This window comes from Netta rufina, assembly GCF_964035555.1.
Source record: "Netta rufina genome assembly, chromosome: 3".
Classification (NCBI taxonomy): Eukaryota; Metazoa; Chordata; class Aves; order Anseriformes; family Anatidae; genus Netta; species Netta rufina.
The window spans coordinates 59626572-59652552 of record NC_140125.1 but is presented as its reverse complement, the minus strand read 5'-3'; the positions used below and the strand labels follow the sequence as shown (position 1 = coordinate 59652552).

At 43.5% G+C, this 25981-nt stretch overlaps 1 protein-coding gene across 2 annotated transcripts; it reads left to right on the top strand.

Moving 5' to 3' along the window:
* Nucleotides 1–25981, top strand: HECA (hdc homolog, cell cycle regulator). 2 transcript variants are annotated; one of them, XM_084284860.1, is made up of 5 exons: nucleotides 1–378; nucleotides 14448–15488; nucleotides 18594–18748; nucleotides 21596–21794; nucleotides 22511–25981. In XM_084284860.1, exons 1-4 carry the CDS (start codon nucleotides 114–116, stop codon nucleotides 21758–21760), a joined length of 1626 nt encoding a protein of 541 aa, XP_084140986.1. In that variant the 5' UTR covers nucleotides 1–113; the 3' UTR covers nucleotides 21761–21794; nucleotides 22511–25981. The 2 variants fall into 2 exon arrangements, with proteins under 2 accessions (XP_084140986.1, XP_084140985.1); XM_084284859.1 differs by having other exon boundaries at nucleotides 21596–25981.

Below are 25981 nucleotides of genomic sequence, written 5' to 3'. Positions count from 1 at the left end.
CCACCGCGGGCGCGGCGCAGCGCAGGGCGGCCGCGGCGGCCCCGCCATGAGCCGGAGGTAGCGGCGGAGCCTTCCGCAGCCGCCGCCTCGCCTCGCCCGCCTGCCTGCCCGCCATGCCGAACCAGAAGGGCGGCAAGGGCAAGAAGAACAAGCGGGCCAACAGCAGCGGCGACGAGCAGGAGAACGGGGCGGCGGCGGGCGGCGGCGGCGCCGCGGCGGCAGCGGGAGGCGGCGGCGGCGGGGGCGGCGGTGGCGGCGCCGCGGCGGGCGGCGGGGCCGGAGGAGCGGCGGCGGCTGCGGGCGGCGGCGGCGGCGGTGGCGGAGGAGGAGGAGGAGGAGGAGGAGGAGGAGCGGCGGCGGGCGGCGACGCCAAGAGCGGTGAGCGGCCGGCACGGCCCCGCGGCCTCCTCCCGCCGTGGCGCAGGGCCCGGGCTGGAGGAGGAGGAGGAGGAGGAGGAGGAAGGGGGGCGCCGGGCGGTGCTGGGGGGCAGCGCCCGGAGCGGCCATCCCCGCTGTGTGCTGCTGGGGACAGCCCTGCTGCACAACGGGATTTAAGGCCAGAGCTGGGGGTAGGCTGAGGTTCCCTTTAAAGCCATAAAAGAAGATCCCCAACTCCGACATTAGCTCTGCGGAGCCCCCTCGTCTCCGCTTCTCCCCCCCCCATCTCCCAAATGTAACGCTTTTTGAGGGGTCGGTGCGCCTGGCTCGGTGTTTCCTGGCAGGAGTTTTGCCTGGCTGCTGCAGGGCGGTGCTGGGGGTTCCAGGAATCCTACTGCGGGTGTCGAGGCGCCCGGTTCCCGCGTGTCGTTTAATGGAAACTTCTCCCTAGGAATATTAGCGATTAATCGCGCGCCGCTTCGGCCCGTAAGGGCTTGGCCAGGCTGCTTCTGTGGGAATACTGCTTACTCCAGGGAGCCATGGGAGATGCTGAGAATTTCTTTTTGTCCATTTGTTCTGAGTGAGAAAGTGGAAAAAAAAGAAAAAAAAAAACACATAGAAATCAGCAAGAGTTGGAGGATTTCTAGAGCATTTTTATCGTGACTGCAGTCCGGTGCCATGTACTTCACAGGTAGTGTCTTGCACGAGACAGCATTAGTTGGTGTGTTGGCTTGTCTTTTGAGGTGGGGAGAAACGGTGTTCCCAATTTTTATCTCTAAAGCACAGCAGAAAATGGTGCGTACAGGTGCGGATGCTTTGTGGGGGGAGCACAAAGCTGTGTTGCACGTGCAGTTTCCATGGAAGGTGCTGCCAGTGAACACACGTATCTCTATGGCTTGCTGGTGGGACAGGTTTTCTGTCTTCATCAGTAAGGCAGTTTGTCCCAGGTGCCTTGTACATCCTTACTCTACGCTAGCCAGACTCCTATGGAGTCAAAGTTGCATTTCTGAGAGCTAGCCTGAGATTGTAGAATGGGCTGGAAAGGACCTTAATGACCACCCAGTTCCACCCCCCTGCCGTGGGCAGGGACACCTCCCACCAGCCCAGGCTGCCCAAAGCCCCATCCAGCCTGGCCTTGAACACCTCCAGGGACGGGGCATCCACAGCTTCTCTGGGCAGCCTGTGCCAGGGCCTCACCACCCTCTGAGTAAAGAATTTCCTCCTAACATCTAATCTAAACCTCCTAACATCTAATCTAAACTCTTTCAGTTTAAAACCATTTCCCCTTGCCTTATGTCTATCTGTAAAAAGTCTCTCTCCACCTTTTCTATAAGCTCCCCTTAGGTACAGAAAGGCTGTGATGAGGTCCCCCTGGAGCCTTCCCTTTCTCCAGGCTGCATGTCACCAGCTATCTCAGTTGTTCTCTGTAGGAGAGGTGCTCCAGCCCTCTGATCATCTTTCTGGCTGTTCTCTGGACCCGCTGTTAGAGCAGATTAGAGCCCCACACCCATCTTGTGCTGGGAGCTCCAGACCTGGACGCAGCACTCCAGGTGGGGCCTCAGAGGGGCAGAATAGAGGGGCACAATCACCTCCTTCCACCAGCTCTCACCAACCTCCCTCTGTTGATGCAGCCCAGGATGCAGTTGGTCTTCTGGGCTGCAAGCACTCACTGCTGGTTCATGTTGAGCTTTTTTGTCCACCAGAACCCCCATGTCTTCCTCTGCAGGGCTGCTCTCAATGAGTTCTTCTCTTGGGCTGTGCTCATGTCTGGGATTGCCCCGGCCCAGGTGCAGCACCTTGCACTTGGACTGGTTGAACCTCATGCAGTTCAGATGCTTTTTTATTCTCTCCCTTCCTGCTTCCTCATGACTTCAGTGGTCAGAAACATCTTTGTTTCTTTTGTCACCCCTCTGCTCCTTTGTTTTGTTGTCCTCACAACAGAGGTATGAAGTAGGTTTTGGTATTTACGTGAAGCACCCGGTGAGCGCACCTGATCTGTGACTTGTCACTGTGTCTAGCTGTATCTTTCGTTTCAGGAACTCCTAAAGCCAGGAGGAGTAGGTGTGGCTGCTAGCTTTATTTTTACCTAGGTTACCGCCCATCAGATAATCCTCAGCTGGAAGCTTCACAAATTGTGTTTTTACTGAGACGTCCAAAGCTTTCAACAGATTTGGTTTGGGAAATGAAAGAAAAAGTGGCTCCTGTCATGCAGCGAGGCTGGGAATCCAGTTCTCATGTGCAGGGAGAAGACTAGATGATGATAATAGGTTCCCTCGTGTCTGTAAAACTCATGAATCCGAAATGAAGCTGCGTGGAATAGCTGGGCCTTGGAGGCAAGTATCCCGTTACCAGACTGAAGATGTTTGTAAGAGGCTGTGTGCTTACAGTTAATTGATCACTAAGCAGTTTACCGAGGACACGGCCTGCTGCGGCGAGTTGTGAGGTTAATAGAGTTCTGCTGTACACAGTCAACTCTCGATTATTCATGGGAGATTATCTGTGTTGAGGATTAAGTGTGCTGGGTGCAGGGAGGCTCTTCCCTGTGCTGCTCCTTGTAGGCCAAGCGAGCCTTGGCTTTGCATCGTGATGTCAGTGTGACAGCCTAATGACGTGGTCACATCAGGACCCTGCTTCATCCGAGGAAGGGACAGTGATGCAGATTTATTTTTTTGTGTAAGCCCTCATTGTTCTCTATGTGGTCCGTATATTGTTTCTGCCTCCCATCCAAACGCCAGAATGAAACAGAAATTTTAACTTCCCCTGTGCCTCTCTCTGCAGCCAGGACTAGCAGTGCTGTGTTATGCAGAGCTCCTCTTACAGCAGCCCTTTACAGCAGCAAGGTGTTGCTCCCTCTTACAGTTTGTCAGCCAATTTTTGGCATGGTGATTGAGAAACACAGATTGATCTTCTTCTGCCCAGGAGGGCACTCATTTGGTTTTGGTGGTGTTTTAATTAGTGCATGTTCACAGCTCAGACCATGGTGGAAGTCAGCAGAAGGGTTCAGGCTTATGAGTCTGATTTTGGATGGTGGGGATTGAGAGGATGGGGCATAAATACTGACGGGATGTGATGACTCTTCTCCGTGTTGCACTGAAACTTTTTGGCAGCTATTCTGATGAAGTCCCCAAGGAGCATTTGCAGTCTGTAGCTGTGCCTTCCATTCCTCTGTTCCTCTTGCTTCTTTTCCTGTGCCTTTCCACCTCTTTTCCTGGAGAATTCCCATGCTTCCCTCAGAGCAAGGAGAAATTCTCCATATGACAGCCCAATCTTTCATGACCAAAGTGACATCTATATTCTGTGCTGAGCAAGGTGCAGGTCATGGTGGGCTAATGGACTAATTTACCAGTGTCAAAATGCACAAGGAAACCGAAGTTTGGTGTAATGGGAAGCCTCATTAGTTAGATTCCTGTCTTCAGAAGTAGAATTTTGTCTTCAGAGGGGTTGAATTCCAAATAAAGTTGTATTTTTTCTAGATAATTTTCTAGGTTAGTTTTCTTAGTCAAATTGGAAAATCTTAGCTATTATATAAAATTACATCGGTAGCTACCTTGGTTTATGCCTCAATGACTTCAGTCCTGTGGCTTACAGGAATCCCAATAGCAATAGTTGGTAATCTTCATCTGCAGACATAAATGAACGTGGGGAGGCAAGGTATTTTGTGGATCATTTGCTCTGAGCAGCATCAGAGGAAGGACCTTTCACAGGGCTTATGTCAGATGTGATGTTTCTGAATAGCAAATTCCTTCTCCATTTCTGCCCTGATGAGCTTGGGAACTTTTACTTCATTGGCTCCTGCCAGTTTACCATTTATCCCTCTTATTCCATAAACTCCTTGATCCAGACCCCTCATACAGTTGTTTCTGTCCCTAAAATTCTTTCTTCCATCCATTTTATTTGCCTTGCATTCAGTTTTGGTCTCATTATCCAGCAGACCCAAATCCTGTTCCTCCTCTTGCTGGTCCCTACCTTAACATCTTCCAGGTTTGTTCCCATGTCCTTGTCACTCCAACATTTGTTCTGTCCAGCATTGGTGCCATGAGAAGATGAGAGAAAAGAATAATCTGTCTGTCTACCCTCCGTGTCTATAGTTTTCCCCTTTAACAGGGGGTTCATTAGAGCTAGCTCAATTAAAGGAAAAAATAAAATGGTGTAGCTGTCTCTAAATTGCCACCTCACAGTGTATTTGGTGTCATACTTTTTCCCCACTGGCAAAGATGAGACCTTAAACTGCAAAACTGGCCTAGCTGGCGAATTGGTAGGCTGTCTGGTGGAATTGTCAGGGTGCAAATTTATGTAGGATCCTGGTCATGAAAATCCTTCAGGGGAGGAAAGGCTGGGGAGCTGATGGAGGTGGGTGTTTTAGGTCCCGTTGTGCTGTGCCAGCTGAAGGGTTGTGTGAGCGGTGCCCGTGTCGATGGGGCTGGGCTGCTTGGGTCCCTGCCGCACCTCCCGGTTGTGCTTCTGCCTTTACCGTCAGGAACCCCCTGTGGATCATCTTGCTGAGGACCAGACCCCAGAAGGACACAGCTAAAATTATAATGTGCCTTCCTCGTAAATGACTTGTCCCTGAGAGCTGTGCAGCAGGTACACTTCACGCAGTGGGCGGATTGGAGTATACATCTGCTCTGTACGATGTACTCTGTACAAGAGTGAGTTGAATATTTATAACTTCTCAAAGAAGAAATTCTCCAAGAAGCTTAAAAACTGTATTTTAGTATCCTTGTGCTCATATGAGATCTCTAGGGAACTTTTTCCTAGGTACCTGGCTTTCAAATGGCCAGGTGGGCTTCTGCATACTCTTCGCCTGTGTTGTACAAGTTTGTAAGGCTTTGATTTACTTTCAAATAAAAATGTTAACATAATACAAGTGTATGGAGAAAGCAAATCATTCAGTATGGTGGTGACTAATATATAGAAAGCTGTGACTAGCCAACCAGTAAGATTTCCAAAAAAAAAACTTATATCCTGGAGGAGGGGTAGTTAGAGGGCCAGAAGATTTGTCAGTGCAATATTCAATTAAAAAATGTATTTTTAGAGCATGAATCACTCTAATATATAAGTGTGGATTAGTATTTGCTGATGAATATTCCCTGCTGCATATAACATCTAATTCCAGTTTGGCAGTCTAGTGATGTTGGGTGTTGGAACCTCCTTACTATTTAGCTTGAGGGAGGGAGTCCCATTGATACCGGTGAAGCCACCTGGAAAATTAGGTTTCTGTTTGGTTGCAGTGAGTGTCAGAATCTAATTCGTGCACACTTTGTAAAGGAGAACCATTTTTCTTCCTAATTCCGTTGAGTTCTTCTAACTGCAGAAATCAGCTGAATGCAAATTCCACTGTCTCGATCAATGCAAATTGGTTTCGAGAGCACTTTATCTTAGTTTGGGAATTTTTAAAGCTATGCAGTTACATCCTTTTATGGCAAATGCAAGGCATTTGCAAATGGGATCGTGTCTATGGTGTTGCTGAATAAAATAAATATCCTTTCATATGAGCAAGTACGCATTTAATATTTTTTTTTTTTTTAAGTTACTTGCTCTCAAAATGGGTATCAGGGCCCAACTGTGCTCTGTGTTCGTGTGATCAGTCAGTCACTGGTTGAAGCATAAAGCTTACATGAGTAAGGGTTACGCTCGATGTTTGTTAGGTTCCATGTGAGGAAACACAGTTTTTGAACTGATTGCTTCACTTTGTGTGTACTCATCCTGTTTCTTCCTCGTAGTGATCCAACAAGCAGTGACAAAACAGCTTCTAGTCCTGGGAGACGTCTGTAAGTTTTCTTCAGCCTTGCTTACAGCCTTGCATATTGACACATCCTTTGATATGAAAGTAGCATAAAGACTGGCAGGCATCCTTCCTTCTCTGTTTTTCTTCCTACAGCACATGCGAGGAAAAATAGAGGTAAACCTTGCATATAGCTCAGGGAAAGATAATCCAGCTAATCTTCGAGGTATCTGAATTACAACAGCATTAGTAGGGCATGGGCTTTCTTTAAACAGTTTTCATAGAAATTCAAATAATTTCAAACAGGCCTCTTGAAGTAGTAATCTAGTCACTGGAGTGGATAATTCCATTTTGAAAGCTGGCAGGATTTTGAGTGGAGCGCTCGCATTTCCCAGTAGACTTCAGTGACATTTATCTGGAGAGCATTCACTCTAACCTTTATCTTTCTCTCTCTCTCTCACGATGGCAGAGCCTTTCAGTCCTCCTGCCAGGGCTTGAGTGGGATATTGCTGCTGTTCCCGTCTCGAATGCTCGCTGGGAGAGGAGATAGCTCCAGTCAGAGCCTGGCTGCTGAGTGTGCCTGGCATTCCCCGGCTCCGCTGCTGTGCTGCAGGATACCATTTTGGGAGCGGCGTGCAGCTGAGGCCTCTGCGTGCTGCGCGGGTGCCAGAGGTGGCACGCAGGCCGGGCTGGGAGCCAGCACAGCGTTGTGAGAGGGACGTCGATTGGAAGTGACAGCTCCAGCCTCTGGAGCCGTCATCGTGCTGAGACGCTGGATGCAGCAGCTAGGGAGGCTGCGTCCCCCGCTTCCCACTGAGCTTCTACCGGCTGCTCAGCCTTTCACGTGAGAGTAAAAATACCGTCCTGTTCAAACTGGGAAAGTATAGACCAGTGGTACAAACACCCCTAGACTTAAAGCTGGAAAAGATACCATTTGATTCAGCCTTTTGTCCCTTTACTGTTGTGCTTTTGGGCAGGGCCTCGTGGCTAGCTGGCTGATTCTGGGCAAATCCAGTCCACGTCTGTGCTTGGTATTAAGGCATCTACTTTCTCTCTTGCCACATTTATCCCTTTATTCCCAGCTTAAGGTGGAATTTGCCACTGAAAACTTGCTAGGGCAGGTGCATTCTAGTCTGCTTTAGTTATTAGGATATCTGTTTCATCAGACATGAGGGTGAGTTTACTGTAACGTTTCAAGGTATTGAAGGCTGTTGGAAGGCTACAGTAGAAGAATTTATTGGTGGAAATGCTTTGCTGTGAGGATGATTGTATGATCCAGGTGTGGACAAAGCGACAGCCAAGGTTCAGAAGACATTAAAGCCCACCACTCTTGGGATAATCACCAATCTCTGCATTCACCATGATAGAGGACACCGTAAACATCCACTTTACATGGAGCAGTGCAAGGAGTCTTCCTGACCTCAGCACAATTGCTTGTGGCACAGAGGGGACTGCTCCTTACCTGGCCTGGCGATGCCAACCCAGGATTTGTGTGGTAGGATCAGGAGTGTGTTGGCATTAGCTGTCCTGGTGGGTCTGTTCTCCTTGGTATGGTGGACTGGTGATGCTTTCAGTTGGACTGAGGATATACATCAAGTTAGGGCAGGATTTTTCCTATGCAGCAAGACTCTCTACATCCTGAACCAAAGCCAAAGCTGGCGATTGAGTTGTTCTGTGTTTTGATGACTAAATGGAAAGAATTGTCTAGGTTAGCTGGATGATGATAACCTTGCAGATTCTGGTGATTTCTTTAAGACCATATGAATTCTTATGATGGGTTTCAGCTGTGTAGGCAGAGTTGGTCCAGCTTGGAGCACAGATGGCTGTGCAAGCAAACTGCAGAGCTACTGTACTGATGTGGGTGCCTCCCGTCCTTAGTTTGTACGGTTCTGCTCTTGATTTCCTGACTTTGGTGAGGTGATGGCTGAACTGGGAGTGGGTGGTTGAGTGAGAGCCGTAGATAACAGCAACTGTGTATCATGTGCTAATCGCAGATTTCGTAAACAGGCATTTGTTCTGGCTGTGCTTCAAGTTAGCAGGTGTTAACGTGACAGGTACGACTTCAGCCTTCATGATTTCCATTGCCTCTGCTTTGTGGTTAGGCCTTCCTCAGATTTTCCGGGGGAAGAAACTCCTTTGGAGGCTGGGAGTGAAGTCAGTGTAAGTGAAGTACGTGGAGGTGGTTCTAGCATTTGCTGTACACCCCAGGACTCTCATCGTCTGAGTTTCCAGCTGAACCAGGGTTTAGTAACCCCAGCTTACCTGAAATCCTCCCTCGAGGAAGGGAAGGTGGTCGCTTCATGTGACTAGTCGCTTGTGACATCCTGCCCGTTGGGTGAGCTGCCAGGTAGAGCCAGGCTGCTTATGGCTTGTGTTCTCTTTAAGACCCTTTTTTTTCTCTTTAAGACCCTTCCAAGTGTAAATATTGACCACTGCTACTACACTGTGCCAGGTGAAATGTCAGCCTGCGCTGTCCTGCTCTGCTGATGGCTGAAGATGGACTTGTAGTGTTGGCTTTTCTGTCCAAGAATGTTACAGGGAGTCTCATGAGAGAAAAAGCCTGTGTTTTGGGTGGCTTAGCAGGTACTGTTGTCCTGTTTCTTCCCCGCCCTTCAAGAGAAAGTCTGGAAACTTTAATGTTAATCAGTCTGCGTAGATTGCCTAAGAAGTTTTGGATAGGTATCAGTCATCGTCAGTGAGTGTTTTCAATGCAAGCAGTGAGCCAAGCTGTTTTGAAAGACTTTTTGTACTGTATTTCTGCTGCTATATGTTGTTGCTGCTGCTGCACTGAACATCCAAGCCTGCCTTTTGGATCCACTTGTGAAACATTTTTTCCCAGTGTATTCTTCCTGCTGCGTTCAGGCTTCTAGGAAGATGAGTGATCATTTCTGTAGTGCTGTATGATTTGTGCTGTTTAGCTCGTTATGCATATGGCAATACCCTTTTGTTACTTCTTGGTAATTTTTTGCATGTCAGATTATATTTCAGGGTTTACCAGAGCAAACACATTGGGCAATTAATACAAGTTTTCAGCCTGTTTCATTGCTGTTGTCTTTACTTTTTTTTTTTTTTTCTTTTTATAGTTGCACTAGCACAATAGTATTGTCTGACTTCAATTAAAATAAAGCTATCCTGATGGTAGGAGAAGCTCTCAAGATTCATGCAGGTGGTTGGTGGGGAGTAGCCGTCCACAGACAGGGCTCAACTCCGGTTCGGGCTGGCAGGGTGAACAATTTTTGGATGTGTAGGGTTGTGAAGAGAGCCCTGTTCATGTGAAGGTGGTAATGTAGGTTAAAGTGTAATGTATGCACCCCACAGGTACCCCTTCTAGCTGAGGGAATGTGCTGGCAAAGTGTCCTTGGCATAGATGGTGAGGTGCTAGAGTGACAGTGGACCAAAACCAGGCTGTAGTAGGTGTCTTGCAGCTGACTCAGTGCCAAGACCTTAGCTTTTTTTTTTTTTTTTTAACTACTTTTTTCCAGATCCATAAAAACCTGTTTGCTCTCAGTTGCTTTACAATGATAATAGGACTGCTTCTTCCAGCAGCACCACACTTCTTCCTCTGCCCCAGCCTCACACTGTTAATACCATCCCTGAGCTTCACAGGCAATCCTAAGTGTGTGTGTGGGGGGGGGGAGCTGAAACCTACACTGGCGAGTACAGGAAATAATTATCTGTTTCTGTTCACTGACTGAAAATCTCTGGTGCTTGCACAATGGGTAATGTGGGAACATGGGGGGAAGAGCAAATTTTGCTTCAGGCATCTGCATTTAGGATTCAGAACAAATGAGAGCAGTCATGAACTGAGGCCGTAGAGTCATTGCATTTGGCTTGCTGGTTGCATCTTTGGTTTTCTGATGGGTGTGTAAACAGAAGTAAACAACATTCTCCTCCATTTACTTCACCAGAGAGACGTTCCTCAGACAGTTGTTATTCTGCTGCTTTCGTTAGTGTCATTGCATGGCAAGGGTGGCCTTCATATACTGTATTAAAGGCTTTTTGTTAAATGTAGAAACAGGTTGATGCCTTCCATTTTGAAGGACATTTATCTCAATCCTCTGTTTGTGTTTCTGACTTCTGCTGATGTTTAAACCTGAACAGAAAATCTGAGAAAAAGCCAAACACCCAGGCCAGCTCCTTGCAGTCTTATTTTGTGCTCTTGTTATTGAAAGAAAAGTTAATTTTATGGCAGTTCTGTCAAAAATACAACCTTGTTTAAGTAGTCAGATATCTTTGCTTGGATGTACGTTTGTTTGGAATATTATTTCTCATTTCTATTTTAGAGGGCATGTATGTGCTGCTCCATACACCGAGTTTCAGAATTACTGATCAAAATCACTACAGAGGAATATGAGAAAACATCTATTGTGGAACCGCAACTTCTTGGACGAGTCATTGTGCAGCTGTGGTTCCAAATCAGCAGCCTTTCTGCTACAGCAGGACACTTGTGTCTAAACACCAGAGCTGTTCTGCTGCGCAAAGCTACCTGCTGCCTTCTGTTGTTCTCTCAGGCTCTGAAAGACATCTTGAAACTGAAAGGTAAAGTAGAGGTGCTTTTATGGTCAGTGAGGCTTTCTTTCAAAAGGGTCTGCTAGGAGAATGGATGCTTCTCTGATACCTGTTAGCCTTTAGTTTTTCCTGAAGTTTATTTTTTGTAACTTTGGAAACCAGAAATCTGATGAAGTGTTAGGTAGTTGGAGTCCGGTTATATTTAGGTGACAAATCAGCTTGGGGCTGCCATGTGTGGATGGGCAGTTCGGCTCACGTGAAATTCTCTTTACACAGAAGAGGCTTATTGTGGGTCGCTCTTGGCAGTAACTGAAGTACAGTTACCATAAAACATGAGTGCAGTGATCTTACCTCTGTCTTTCTGAGGAATAATCTTAAAAATCATTTCTAATTGATAGGAACTAGAAGGGCTTGATAACGAGAATGTTTAAAGTTCTGTAATTCTGTAATAAGTGCTTAGTCTCATTTATAAAATGTTGATGAAATAACGCAGAGCACTTTGAAGGGTGTGAATTGATGGGAAGAGCTCTTCACATTTGCTAGTGTGGATCCCATACTAAGTAATCTGAATGCTGGTGTTTCTGCTTCTACGAATTATCTGTAATTTTGGTGCTACTGTTTAGCAATTTGGTGGGGTCTTCTGTGTGGGATAAGACTCTTTGTTTGCTCTGTTGCTGTCTTCTGGCTATCCTATGCTTGCTTCTGCTATGATGGTTGTGTGACCAGCTAATTTACATGGAGTGGGTAGAAGATGAGGTGAGGAAATGTCTGATAAAGTTGTTATCTAATTAACTTAAATACGGAAAAAAAGGCATTGCTGTCCAAAAACAGAATGTTTTTCTTCCTCATAGTTATCATAGGTAGCAAATTCTTAGGTAATCTGACAGCTTTAAGTTCTCAAGGAAGAGCTGGAGAAGATCACATTTCACAGTCCTGGTGATAGACCAGTACAAAGGGGAGGAATCTGTTGAAAGTCACACTTTAAAAGAGCCTCTAGACATACAGAACATTATAGTAATCAAATAGTTGTGAGTACATTGAGGGGAATACACAGACTGGTTTGTTTGTTTCCCTGCATTTCAGCCACTTTATTAATCTAATTTCTTGTCCACGTGACAAAGAGGCAGTAAACTTCTTAGAGGGTTAGAGATCAAGTATTTTTTTCCATCCAAAATCAGGACCGTGTTCAAAGTCTCATTAATGAAATGCTTTTGTTTTCTAGTCGGTTAACTATGCTGGTATGGATGAACAAGTGCAAAGTCTTTATTCTTAACTGGAGGTTCTCTAGACGTGGCTGTGTAGTAACTCCCTGGGCTGTCAGCTGTAATTATATGCACGACTGTTAGAACATTTACACTCTGAAACACATAAGTGGATTGTTGGCATGTCCTTTCTTCCTGCCTTCTGGCAGTGGTGGCAATGAATATGGGCCGGAATAGATAAATGTGGGAAATGCATAGTGAGAGCTGTTCGTAGTGGTACCTCTCATATCTTGCAGCACATCTGACTTTCGATGAGGAGCTTTGAAAGGTTTCAATTTAACTGACTTTTCGGAGATAAACTGCATCAGATGCTACTATTGCAAACTGTGCTTTCAGATCCTAAGTATGATAAAAGAACGGCAAATAACGAAAAACTTTGCAGAGATGCTTGGTGTGGCTTGGTGTGACTTGAATCAGACGTAACGGCCTGGGAGAATGGATGGAGAACTCTATGAATTGGTAAAATGACAGATTTTGACTCCAAGTAGATAAATTACTCACTTTTGCATTTAGACAGTGACATTACACTCAATAATACAGAGTAAAAACACGGAGGAAAAATTAGTCATTGGTTGCCAATACAATTCATACCTCTCAGATGACATCCCAAAGCCTGCGTGTTCTCAGCACGCCTTTTGGAGACCTGAGACAAGCAGCAGGAATATCACGTTGCCTCTATAGAAGGAACTTCCAAAAAGTCCCGAGGCAATGCTTCTCTTATCTAGCATGTTCTCTCCAGTTTGGTAACCTGTCTTCTTTTCCTTTTGAATGACTGAACGAGTCAGTATTTTGAACTGAAACAGGCTTTTTTTTTTGCTTCAGGAGAATGTTCTTGGGAATGCACCTTTGTTGCAGTTTATAGTCAGTCCCTGAAGGAAGGGTATTGCAGCGAGTTCTCCTTGCAACTGTGCTGTTTCTGGTGTGTGAAGCAGAGGCAGAAAAATGAGATGAGGATGTAGCACGTTCCAGGGGATGGCTTGGGAGAATTTTCTTGTACTCCTTGTGCCTGCGTGTTCTGGGTAAATAAGTTTGAAGAACTTCCGTGGTCTTGAATTTACTGAAGGTGTTTTGTTTGCTTGCTTGCAGAATTTTTGGAAAGGGGTAAAAACAGTAGCATGCCAATGACCTGTTGTTGCAAAACCTACTTTGTGTTGCTGCTGTGTGCCTATTATTTAATGTCTTGAGTACCAGGAAAGGAAACAGCATAAAACCTGTTACCTCGTTGCAAATTATGTTGTATTATTCACTCAAACAGTGATGAGCTGGATTAAGAAGAACACAATTGAGGTTTCTTTTCCCTGTTCATCAGGTAGAAGCTTGAAATCGTAAGGAAAAAGACCCAGTTGGCAGCAGGCTCTTGTGATGAGGCTCGGTGTGTCTCCCTTGCAAGTCCTGGAGCTCTGAGCAGGATTCGGGAGCTCCTGGCAGCTGTTTGTGCTGGGTGAGGTAGCACTCGACCGGGGAAAACCCTAAAGAAGTGTGTGATTGTTTGAACGCAGTAATGCAGAGGTAAAAAGGCAGCCTGCCAGTCCTATTGGAGTGGTGTCTTTTGAGGAAGTAAGACGTTAGAAATACACAGAAGAAATCTTGGTAATATTTGACTAAGCATCTGAGAACCTTGTTTTGGAGTGGGAATTAGACTCACTTAAGATCCAGTGGAAAGTCCCGATGAGAATTTCCTTTTTTTGTGCCTTGCAGCTACACCAATGCAGTCAGAAATTGGAGTAGTTTGTGATCTGTGGCACTTAGGTGAGGGAGGGGAAAATGTCCTTGGTCGTAAATACAGAACATCTTTGTGTAGGTGATACTGTTACAGGGAGAGAACTGAAATACTCTGTTCTTTGCTCAAGGATATAGCAAAGGCTGCTGTTTTGCTGATAAAAGACCACGTGGCGTTTGGTCTTTATCTGTGTTACAGAACTATTTGGTTTGTGAAATTTATCTATCAGGTAGGTCAGTAATGGTGGCATATCCTGTGTTTGCCTGAAAACATAACGAAGGGCCTCCTTTTTGTACAAGAAACATGATCTGTTTGTCTCGCTGTTCAAAGTCCTCTGCTTCCCGCTTCTCTCCCTATCCATCGTCCCTTGCTCAGTCCCAAAGACAAGATCAATTCCTGCCTCTCCTTATGATCACAAAGCCCAGTTGTATATCCTGCTTGTTTTTCAAACAAGCACTTCTATGTGTTCTTCCCATGTTGCCTCTCAGGCTTCAAAGCAACCCTCCAGAAATGTCCCCAAAGCTTTCTCCTTACTTCTTAATGGTTGGTTTGCAGCAGTGTCCACAGAGCCTCGAGGAAGGTTAAGACTTCTGAGGTGCTTTGGCTTTGAGTGCTGAACAAGCTGTGTTGTCTTTTCGTTTTCTTCTTCCATCATTGCTTAAAAAAAAAAAAAAAAAGAGCTATAGCAAAGATTATTTGTTATTCTGACCCAGACCTAGTGCTTGTGGGCTCTTTGATAGTACGGATCATGCATAAGAACTCGTGTTTGTATTTGGCACGACATTTAAACGAGTGGTGTGATGTGCAGACCAGGAGCAGCCTGTTATTAATCTGTCTGCTTTATGTTCCACAGAAGCCCCTTGTGCTACTCCACTGATCTGCAGCTTTGGAAGGCCAGTGGACCTCGAGAAGGATGACTACCAGAAGGTCATATGCAACAACGAGCACTGCCCTTACAGCACCTGGATGCACCTTCAGTGCTTCTACGAGTGGGAGAGCAGCATTCTGGTCCAGTTCAATTGCATCGGCAGAGCGAGGAGCTGGAACGAAAAGCAGTGTCGCCAAAACATGTGGACAAAGAAGGGATACGACCTCGCGTTCCGCTTCTGCTCCTGTCGGTGCGGGCAGGGTCATTTGAAGAAAGACACTGACTGGTACCAGGTGAAACGAATGCAGGATGACAAGAAGAAGAAGTCTGTGTTGGAGAAGAGCACGGGAAGGTCTATGGCGGAGTCAGCAGAGGAAGCCAAAAAGGGCAGGCCAGCCAACAAGCCGCAGAAAGGCTTAAGTCACGACATCCAGCGAAGGCACTCGATGGACAGGCAGAACTCCCAGGAGAAGGGTGTCATAGGCGGGAGCTACGCGGTTCGCTCCCCGTGCGTCTCTCCCGGCCAGTCCCCACCCACTGGCTACTCGATTCTTGCCCCCACCCACTTCAGCGGCCCCCGTTCCTCGCGGTACTTGGGAGAATTCCTGAAGAACGCCATTCACCTGGAGCCGCACAAGAAGAACATGGCCGGTGGGGGCATGTTCAGGAACGCGCACTTCGATTACGGGGCAGCCGGTTTGCAAGCACATCGATCGGGACACTTCGACGCCCCCGTGCAGTTTCTGAGAAGGCTCGACCTGTCTGAGCTTCTCACTCACATCCCCAGGCATAAATTGAATACTTTCCATGTGCGAATGGAAGATGACGCCCAAGTGGGCCAAGGGGAGGACCTGCGGAAGTTTATTCTTGCTGCTCTTAGCGCCAGCCACAGGAACGTTGTAAACTGTGCGCTGTGCCACAGGGCACTGCCAGTGTTTGAACAGTTTCCGCTGGTGGATGGAACCCTGTTCCTTAGCCCATCAAGACACGATGAAATTGAATATGATGTTCCCTGTCACCTTCAAGGTACAGGTTGTCTGTCAGTCATGCTAGGTTTCATTCTGTGATGGGACTGCTTCCTCTTACTCATCTTTCCTCACCCTCCCCCCATTTTAGATTTTCATCATGATTCTGCATTTCTGAGCAGTTTTGTAAAGGCTGGAGTCACATCTAGATTATGGTGTGGGTCAGGCTGAAATGGTTAGGAATGAATTACAAAAAGCAAATGTGTAGAAAGATCCATGCCTTGCTTTTGGTTTTAATAACCAGCAGATATTTCATCTAATTTCTAAGTAGACTATAGCCACCCTGTTCTGCAGTGTGTACGTACTGATTTATGTGTTGTGAGTTTTGCTCCAAGACATACATCAGCCTTTTAAACAACTTTTTATGTTAAGCATGCTGTACTGCAGCATCAATGAAAGTCATATTTGTATCACCAGTTGTGGCTCTCATCTGCTTTCAGCCTAGAGAATATCAGTTTCATTTTATTGCACATAGTGTTTTGTGTTGTTTGTTTTTGTTTGTTGTTGTGTTTTTTTTAACATGGCAAGGACTGTAGTTTGGCATGTGTTAGTGCAGTCCTGGCAAAGACTATTTCTGTGGCCTGGAGAAATGAGACAGTGAAAGTAAGCTTTTATTATGCTGGGATGAAGTGGCGTTGAGGTAGTGGGGGCTTTAGATTTGGTCCCAAATTGCTGCCAGTTTGAGCAGCATCCTGACGGTGTCCCAGCTCCCTGCTGAGCTGGGAGCAAGGCATGTATCATTTTTCTTCTAGAGCAAAACAACAAAACATGAGCTGGGATGAGCTTCAGCTCTTCCTGAGAGGTATGTCTGAAACTAAGTGATCAAGGTGGTACATGGCAAAACACATCTGTTCTGCAGTCTGCTGGCAGCCAGTATGGCTAACACAAGCCAGAGAAACTATTCCTAGGTTGTTTTTCAAAAACATAAACTTATATGTTGAAAAGTGTTATGGGAATGCATTAGCAGGAGGTATTTTAGCATTTAAGTTTCTCTCCTTTCCATAAATTTGTTATGTTTCATGCATGGTTATAATATATATTATGTAACATTCCTTTGCTCAACAAGCTTTGTATTTTTTTCCTTTATTTAAATCATGGCGCGCTAAGTCACTGAACTGTATTCATGCTAACATTCTTGTTTCTGTCTTACCTAATGTATTTTCAAGGGGAAAAAGTGACAGATAAACATACAAGCTGAAAATTCTCCAGGATAAACAGAATATACCTGTGTGAGATAACCGTGCTTGTTTGCTTCTGTGAGGAGGCATACACAACATGCTTGTGATCTTATCAGCGCTAATAGATGGTTTAGTAATAGTGAAACTTGCCACTTCTTATTGTTTGCCACTAAGAATGAAACTGCTGAACTATTTTTTATTTTATTTTTTATATTTTAGTTAATTGCTTCTTACCCGTTGGATGATACACCTGAAAAACTTGCTCAGACAACGTGCTGTGAATAATTAATTGTTAAAATTTTTACCTCCTTGTCCTGGGTAAAAGGGTTTATTATCAGGAGTATGCTTTGAAATGAAATTACGCTTGAAAGGGTGCTGTTTCAGGGTGTTATTTTCTCTTCAGTAATGAAAATCACTTCTGATATCTTAAACATGCCTGATAAAAGGAGTCTCATTTCCTATATAGCAAGGATTGTGAAAATCAAGTGGTGGGGAAATGTAGCATCTTAATATGCAGAAGCAGAGCAGAACTTCAGTTCAGGAAAATTATTTGTCTTCCTACACAACACAAAGCTTTAGCACATGGAGTTATTTGAAAGGCTCCCATCTCGTGTTGTTCACTTTAGAAACAGAGCTTATTATATTTGCTCTTCAGTCTCGTCACATCACATTCTCTAGAGCTGAACAGCCTGATGTGGAGTTACTGAATTTATCAGCTCATACTGGCAACTGTATTGTTTATATATATTTTAGGTAGGATCTGATTTTCTTTCTCATTTTTCTAAAACAATCGGCTTAAAAAAGAAAAGTTAATAAACAATCTGTTATCTTTAAAGTACCTAGTTACTAGTCAGCAATTTTTAATATTTTATTCCATATATCTAGAAAAAAGGTACACCATGTGTGTGCTCCTTAAATTACGAATTGTGATGTGTGCAGGCCTTTGGTGCTGAAGGGCACAAATCGTAATCCAAGATAAGCACAGTCTTGTTTGTAACTACATTACTTCCTAACTTTTTCTTGTATAACAGTGCAAAACCTGGTATACTACAGAATTATACTCTGCATCAGTCCGCCTAAAGCACACTAAACAACTAGCCACTACAAATCAGGCTTAATCTGGATAGCAGATCTTTGTAGTTTGTGCAGGGCTTTTTGTTTTGTGGGAAATTTGCATGTTGGATTTCAAATTGTTGAGTTCAGTGACCTTTTTGTGCAGAAAGTATTTCATGTTGAAGTCTGAACCACTTGATTTTTACAGAAGGCGGTATAACTCAGCTTTTGAAATCATTGTTTGTGCAGAACCTAAGTTCATGGGAGAGCTCGATAGATTCATCGTTCTGTGTGGCATGATAAAATTGTATGTGTAACATATGTTTTCAAATATAGTTACTGCAAATGAATCAAGAGGAAAAGGTACAGGAAAGAAAGTTCTTCTGGCTGTTACTTTTTTTTCCCGTGAAGAGTATGAGGTTCTTAGTTACCTGTTTGCTGGAAGATTTTGGCATGTTGTTAAATGAGTCTTATTAAAAAGCTTCAACACTTCTCCACTTCTTCTGTCAGGTGGGGTAGTCGTCTTCATGTAAAAATGGCAGCTGATCACATAGCTTAATCTGGCATCTGCGTATGTAGCTTAAGCAACTCCTTTTACAAAATACTTTGCTAAGGTCTACCAGCAACTAAAGGAATGGGGTTTAGAGTGGGCAGGATGATGAGTGATTCCTGAATTTTGCATTCATGGAAAATAGCTTCAGTTAAGTCCTATGTGTTTGTGATTGAGAAATATTTTTTACTTATTGTTCACCCTTTTCAAAAAGATCTTAATAAGGTGTGATTTGTAACACTAAAGGGCAAATAACACATTGCAGGAAATGTCTGTTTTAATCTTCTGTTACAGTCTCCTTAAGAAGTGTGTTTCCTGTCCACAGGAAGGCTTATGCATCTCTATGCTGTTTGTGTAGACTGCTTAGAAGGGGTTCACAAAATTATCTGCATTAAGTGCAAGTCCCGATGGGATGGAAGCTGGCATCAGCTGGGAACTATGTATACCTACGATATTCTGGCAGCATCTCCCTGTTGTCAGGTCAGTATCCTCGATAAGTAAGATTCCTAAGGTGAGATTCCAGTTGATGATAAATAAAGCAAAGGTTTGTGTTTCTCTCCTCCCTTCCCTTCCTCCATCCTTCTTTTTCAGCCTATGCGTGTAGTATAAGAAAGCAGAGCTCATGTCCCTTTATCTTAATTTACAGAGCATGAAGGCCTATAGCTAGACAAAAGCTAATGTAACAGTCGGTGATTACGTTTTTTTTTTTTTTTTTAATTAAAGCCCCTTTAAATGCATTCACAATTAAAGCTGGTGCTTGGGATGATCATTAGGCATTACCTTTGGCATCAGGTAAAATTCTAGTAGTATTTTAATAATATTTGCACATTTTTTTAGCAGATGATATGTGCATTCAAGGTTCTTCTAGTTGCTTGAGTTGAGTTCTGTCATAAGGTAATCATTGCAAAAAAAGATGAGGAAATCTAAAAGTCTAAGAGTCTTTGTGCTTGGAGATTACCCATCTCTCCTTAATCTTTGCTGCAATTGACTGTGCTGATGGTACTCTGCTACAGCCTGAAGAAACCCAGCTTTTGTTAAATGCTCACCTCATTTATATCTTGGGTGGGAAAGAGCCTCGGTTTACTCCAAAGTAGGTACATGCCTGATGCAGCAGGACCATCAGCAGTATTCAAGACGTTTTTCTGTTTGAGGTCTCAAAGCTCAGCAGAGTTGTGTTGCGGAGGTAGGGGTGACCCATTGTAGGCAGTCGTGTGAATAGCACCAGGTGTTGTTTTTGTAGGTGCAGCTCAGTGGTTCCTTCTGGCATGTCAGAAGGCAGTGGCTGGCTCCTGACACGCAGGGTTTGTAACGGGGTTAGAGCAGGTGTTCCAAGAATGGTCACTTCATGGTTTTGTGAATGCTTTCCATAAAGATTTGCAGTCTCTTAATTTCTTAAGAATAAAAATTTCTAAGCTCCAGCAGTCTTAGTTCTGAGTGAGGCTTAAAAGGAAGACAGTTGCTGCCCTTGAAGATGTGGCAATACAAGAGCAATCTCTAATAGAGCTTTACCAATATGTGACACACTGTTTAATTTTAAATTTAACATATTTACCAAGATGTGTTGATCACAAGACAAGTGGAGTTGCTGGTACTGGATAAAATTACATTGTTAATGACTGCAACAAAAGGCAGAGATGCCTCCCTTTTTGTGCCTCTTGAGATTGCAGCTTTTTTTTAAATAGGGACTTTTAAAGATAAAACACAGATGCTAACTTACTAGCTCTGTAAAATTCAGGAAATTTAAATCTGAATTGCTTCTTTTGAATGTACAAGACAGGAATTAAGGTCTCGTTCTAAAAGAGTCTTAATTGTATGATTAATGGACAGTATGACAGTACAGGGTAAATAATAGATCTGAATATAAAACCACTAGCTTCAGCTACTGATTGCTGGGTAATGTGTGTCATTGTTTCACTGGTATTGTTACAGATGATTCTGCATATAGAGGAATGACATTTAAATATGGTATATAATTTAACTCTGAATTGCCTTGCTAATTTCTTGTTTTGAATAATTTTATACCTTATTTCAAAATATTTCATTGTACTTCAAGAATATGTGTATAGGATAATGAACTACATCCACTGTCAGGTTGATGGCAGCTAGATGGTGGGCTGGACACCAGCAAGGGGAAAACCCACATTTTAAGAAAATCACCATAAATCTATGCCCCATTAGACTGCATTTCTCAGAATTTCTGCTTGTCAAGCAAAGCAGCTATCTGTGGACTTCATGCTTTGCTTCTTTTTGAGTCTTGTCTCAACAGCAGTAGTACTTTAATAATTGCTTCCTGTCCTCCTCCCAAGAAAATCCCTTAAGTCAAGGTTGCTATAGAAAATCATTTGGTGTTCTTTTCAATGAAGAGCTGAAGCTTTTGTTAGCACGTGAGGCTGAGAGGTTAAACTGTGGTACAGATCAAGCCCACACTGCTCATTTGCCACCTTTACTTCTTAACCTCCTTTGTGGTCTTAAACCTCCTGCTTCTCCTGAGTGTTTCATGCTCCCTGCTGAGCTTTCACACTGCCTGTTGCTTTCTGCACAGAAAATGGGCTGGATATCTCAGCTAGATGTCTCCTGAAGGCTCTGTTGCTGTTGTTTCTGCTGACCATGAATAGCTCTGCCTCTCCTCACCCTTCGCCTTTAATCAATTCTCCTACCTATCCAGTTAATGTTGGTCCCATCTCAGCTGGAGAATAGTTTGTGTTAAGTTTATATAACCTGATACATGTTATAAATGTTTAAATAGATATTTAAAGTGATGCAACGCCATGCTGATAAAGTAGATCAAGTTATACATTTGTTAAACCAAAAGATTAAAATGCTGATACGTCTCATGGAGAGATCATGTTCGAGTGTAGACCTAAACAGATACGCAGTGGGAACACTAAGGTAAGGATTGCATGGTACGAACATGAAGTTTCACAAAGGTGAAGTTTCTCTCCTCAGTTCAGGGCTTCGTTTGTGGCTTATTGAGACAGCACTTCTTACGGTGAGCACATGAATTTATTCAGAGGTGAAATAGCACAAAACAACCCATACATATATATATGTAAGCTCTGAAATTCTGTACCTCCTGTCAGAGTGGGAAATAACTCACTCTCCAGATTTTGCTGGGCAGTAGGTGCTACCTCATGTGACAACCATTCTGTATGCCTGTAAGTTACTGCTCTGGGTGAAAAACGTCCTTACCAGCAAGGCCCCATGGTTGTCATTTTCCTGACTGAAGCTGTGGCCTTGCCAGAGGCTAGGGCTGAGTGTCTGTTTAGCAAAGGCAAGGAATGGAGGTGAATCTGGTTATTTCAAAAGTGTTTTTATTTTTTTTCACAGGCTCGACTGAACTGTAAGCACTGTGGAAAGCCAGTAATAGATGTACGGATTGGCATGCAGTATTTCTCTGAATACAGCAACGTCCAGCAGTGTCCTCACTGTGGAAATCTAGACTACCACTTCGTGAAGCCATTTTCTTCATTTAAAGTTTTGGAGGCTTATTGACGAAAGCTTTGCTTTAGTAATAGCTATTTTATGGGTATTTCAACTTTATTACATATCTTTTTATAGGATTCATTCTGTGATGAAATTACTTTCTTTTCTAACGAAAGAGCAGCTTCTTTGTCTGTATACATATGAATATGTATATATACATGTTGTTAAACCAGAATCCTCCTGACGAGATCTCTGAAGGTTGGAGGCAAGCCAATTTAATGGCCTTTGAATATATCCCAAGTGTGGGGTAAAGTTCAGCTAAAATGATTTGGCTTTATTTTTCGTATTATTGTAATACAGTTTATAAGAAGGACATGGGGAGACATATATGGGACAGAGAAATACGTCCAGTTGGAAAGTGGGTGTAACTGTGTAGGCTTGTTGTCCCTCTAGCTTGGTGGAAATGGGGAATCCTTGGAAAGAAATCATCCTGTAGTTGTTGAAATCATCGAGTCCCAGTGGGCACAGGAGCTTGCCCCAGACTGTCATCTTAGTGGGCTTTCTTTCAGGTTTCCCAAGATGGGATAAACAAAGATAGTGTGACAAGTGAATGTAAATCTATGCCAGAAAAGGCAACCTTGAGTTATTTTTTGGCATAGCGTCTTCCTGCCGTGTATGTTTGATGTGTGTTTCTCTGACGGATTGTACGGCAATCGTACTGCTTCCACCAGTGTTGTAATGTTAGCGGTCAGGTCATTTGTTTATACCAAAACAAGCTGGAGATCTTAAAATGCTTTATTTAAAGGTATTTCTTCACAGATATTTTAGGACCTTGTGATAAATGGAAGGAACAGGCTGAACTGAACGGGGATGTTTGTGTGTGTCTGCTGGGACTGAGGCTTTGCTGCCTACTGCAGACTGGTGTGACTGGCTTGGAAAGAGGACCATGAAGTGGGATCTGGGCCATCAGACCAGTAAGATCTGAGAGGTACTTAGTATGACATATGGCATCAGTTTTTAAGTCAATTAATTTCTGCACCTTTGTCTTTCAAAATTATGTAAGTCCAGGATCTAAAAACCTTGGAGACTTTTTTAAGAAAGCAAACTTAGTGTATTTACTTTCTACATGCCTCTGTGCTGTATATAGTAGTCAATGCGTTAGGCAGTGAATTTGTGTCATAGGGGTTGGCCCTGTAGAATCTGCAATTTTTGTTTCTTGCTCCCAACTTTTCCCTTACATAAATAAAAGTTTTAAAATAGGTTGTTAATCTTTTACTTGGCTTCTAAAGCCAGCTGAGATTTTTGTATTTTTTGTTGTTTATGGAGTGATTGGTCACTCAAGGTATGGGTTTTGTTTCTTTTCATGAGATGGGATTATTATTTGTTTCTTGGTTTTCCCAAATTAGAATCTCAAAGAGTGTATCCGTTGAAATCATGATCTTAAAAATGTCCCTGATAATCTGCACACCCTGGGAAGGAAAACAGAAAAGTCAGAAGCTAAGAAAGCGTTGGGTATACTGGACAGAGTTACACTTTCTGCTAAGATAAGAAATTAACGTGCACATAAAATTCAAACTGAATATCCATGTTTCTCTGTGCGTAAAAAATGCCAAGTTCACAGTTTTATTTCCTGGCTGTCTTCACTGCAAAATTAGCTCCTTTAAGCGTTAGCCACTCTTCAAGTAATACTCTGCATAGAGGGCTTATGTTGGCACACATCACTTTTACTGCTAACTTGAGTGGTAATGTCCTTAGAAGCTAGCCAAGTCAAGTTAATGATTTTCACATCCGGATAGGACCGAAGTGTCTCGTAACGGTTATGTTGGTGATCCACCACCGCTGGTCTGAACAGCAACATTAACAGGCTGTGATAGTCTACATCACTGGCTCCCCCCTTGCTCTGTCTTCTCTTCTGTCCATGTGTTTGTGTCTGGAGCACATTCTTGGGGTTATGTGTAGTTGTTCCTTGGGGGTCTATTTGTGACAGTTTGGGGAAAACTGCTTCCTTTTTAAGACAAATTGTGGGAAGAACTTTGGGGCACTTCTAACACTGTTCTGGTGTGGCTATCACAAACCAAGTTATGCCCACTCCAGTTACAGTGGCACCAGCACTGTAACCATTGGCCATAGAAGCAGGATCTGGCCCAGGTGTACGTGGGCTGGAAGAAGTTAGCTAGCAGATGGATAACCTGGTTAGCTGTGCAGTGTAGATTTCCCTTATGGAGAGCAATCAAGTTATAATTCAAATTAATTCCTTGGGGAGGATGAGCCCTTCACCTTCAGTGGTATATTTCCACAAGCTGTTGGAGTTAGGGTAGTTTGGAGCTGCATTGTCTGGCAATACCATGGGTACCAGATCACATACATAAATACTGGACTCTTGTAGCAGTCTGAAATCACACAGCAAAGACAAAGCTCCTGTCATGATAAAAAATAAAGAATACATATAGTATTTGATCTTGAGTGCTAGTCACTCACGCCTTGAGCCTAAGGCCCCACATGCACTGAAAGGGTAACAAAATAGTAGCATTCTGTACCCATTTTTTTCACACATTTGGTGAGGGGAGGTGTCACTGCAATGCACATGTTAGGGCAGAAATGGGATGTGGAGTTCTTCTAAGTACTTGTTCGCTTACTTTCCTTAAAGTAGCTTAATTTATAATTCTTTATCTTCTTAGATGCCTCTCAAGATATGTATGTATGACAATCGAGAATGAGTAGAAGTGGAGAAAAGCAATTTGACCACTTCTTAAAAACACAAACATGTTAAAGGTTATACAATATATTCAAGTCAAAATTAAGAATGCAGCAGACCGAGAAAGTGGGGAGGGGAAAGCATGTTTAAAGTCTTAATAGCAACAAGAAGTTGTTTACAAATCTATCCCAGGCAACAATTTAGTTCTCAATCACCTTTTCCTTTTAATTCTGATTTTAAGCGAGTCTTAGCTACCACTTGAGGAAATACCTTTTTTCTTGCAAAGCATATCTCTCAACTGCAGGCTAGCAGCACATGTAGTACTGTAAAATGATTCTCAATGGAAACCAGCTGAGCTATAGAAAGATTCCTCTGAACTTTTCCTCTAAAGTAAATTGTCCCTAATTTGTAGGGAATACTTTCTCTGCTTCTTGCTGATGCTGAAAACTGGTCTTGTGTTACTGCACAATGCAAGTAAGATTTATTTTTTTTTAATAAGATGCATCAGACTCCAGTCAAGCAGACAGGCCCACCCTTTGGCCATGAGAGTTTTGGCTAGGCGTTGCATAAGTACGAAGTCAGAGTGAACTTTGGGACTTAATGGCTGCTTAAGAGGTTGAACTAGACAACAGTTGGTTTGCTATCTGTCATGACAAGCACTGGTAGTAGTCATTGAGCTTTTAAATGTGTCAAAAGGGAAATGATTTGTCAATGTAGGGAGCTGCTTGCTTTGCTTGTTTGGCTAAAGTTTACTCTTCACTACCTTTCATTTTTCTGATGCTGTGTGTTCTTTTTAGTCTGGCCTGTGGTCGGATTAAACTGTGCCTGAAGTATGTTTTGTAAACGAGAATACAGTCCTCTGGATTTGGAGGTTCATTCTACTCTTAAATGCACGATACTCCTTGTGATAGTAATAGGAGTTGCATGTGCAAATGCTTTTCTTTCCAGTAGTTAACGATGTTTTCCATAGGAGAGGCTTGCATTTAGATAGACTTAATATTTTGGATGTGTAAATGAATTCATCCATCGATAGGACGTTTAAAAGTAAGTTTTGATAACCATAACTAACACAGTAGACATCTTTTACATGCTGATACATAATTTGACATCTACCAATGTGAGCAGGCTGAAACTCATGTTCTGTCTAATGCTGCAGAGACATTAAAATTACAGTGCTCTATAGTCCATTGACTATTCCAGTCTATTTGCATTCATATGTCCAGTAGTGAGCAGTGTATTCATAATGAATTTAGTTGGGAAAATAGGGAATATTCCTACGAGGGAGGCATCTAACACAATTTCTTTTTTTTTCTTTTCTTTTTTTTCCCCCCCATGTACTCTTCATTTTGCTGTACCAGGTAACTGAGAACAAACATGCTGTTGTAAGGCCACCGGTGAGAAAACCCCTCAAAAATATACTTGTCCGTAAAGGTTTCTTGTTGAGACATTTTTGGATTGCACTTTTGCAAATGGAAGAATATGTACATAGAAAATGAATGTTGATGAAATTAAAATAATTGGTTATGATATCATTTGCGTGTGTTGTTAGAGAATATTTTGTTGTGACTTCTCTGTATTAAAAAAAAAGTAATAAA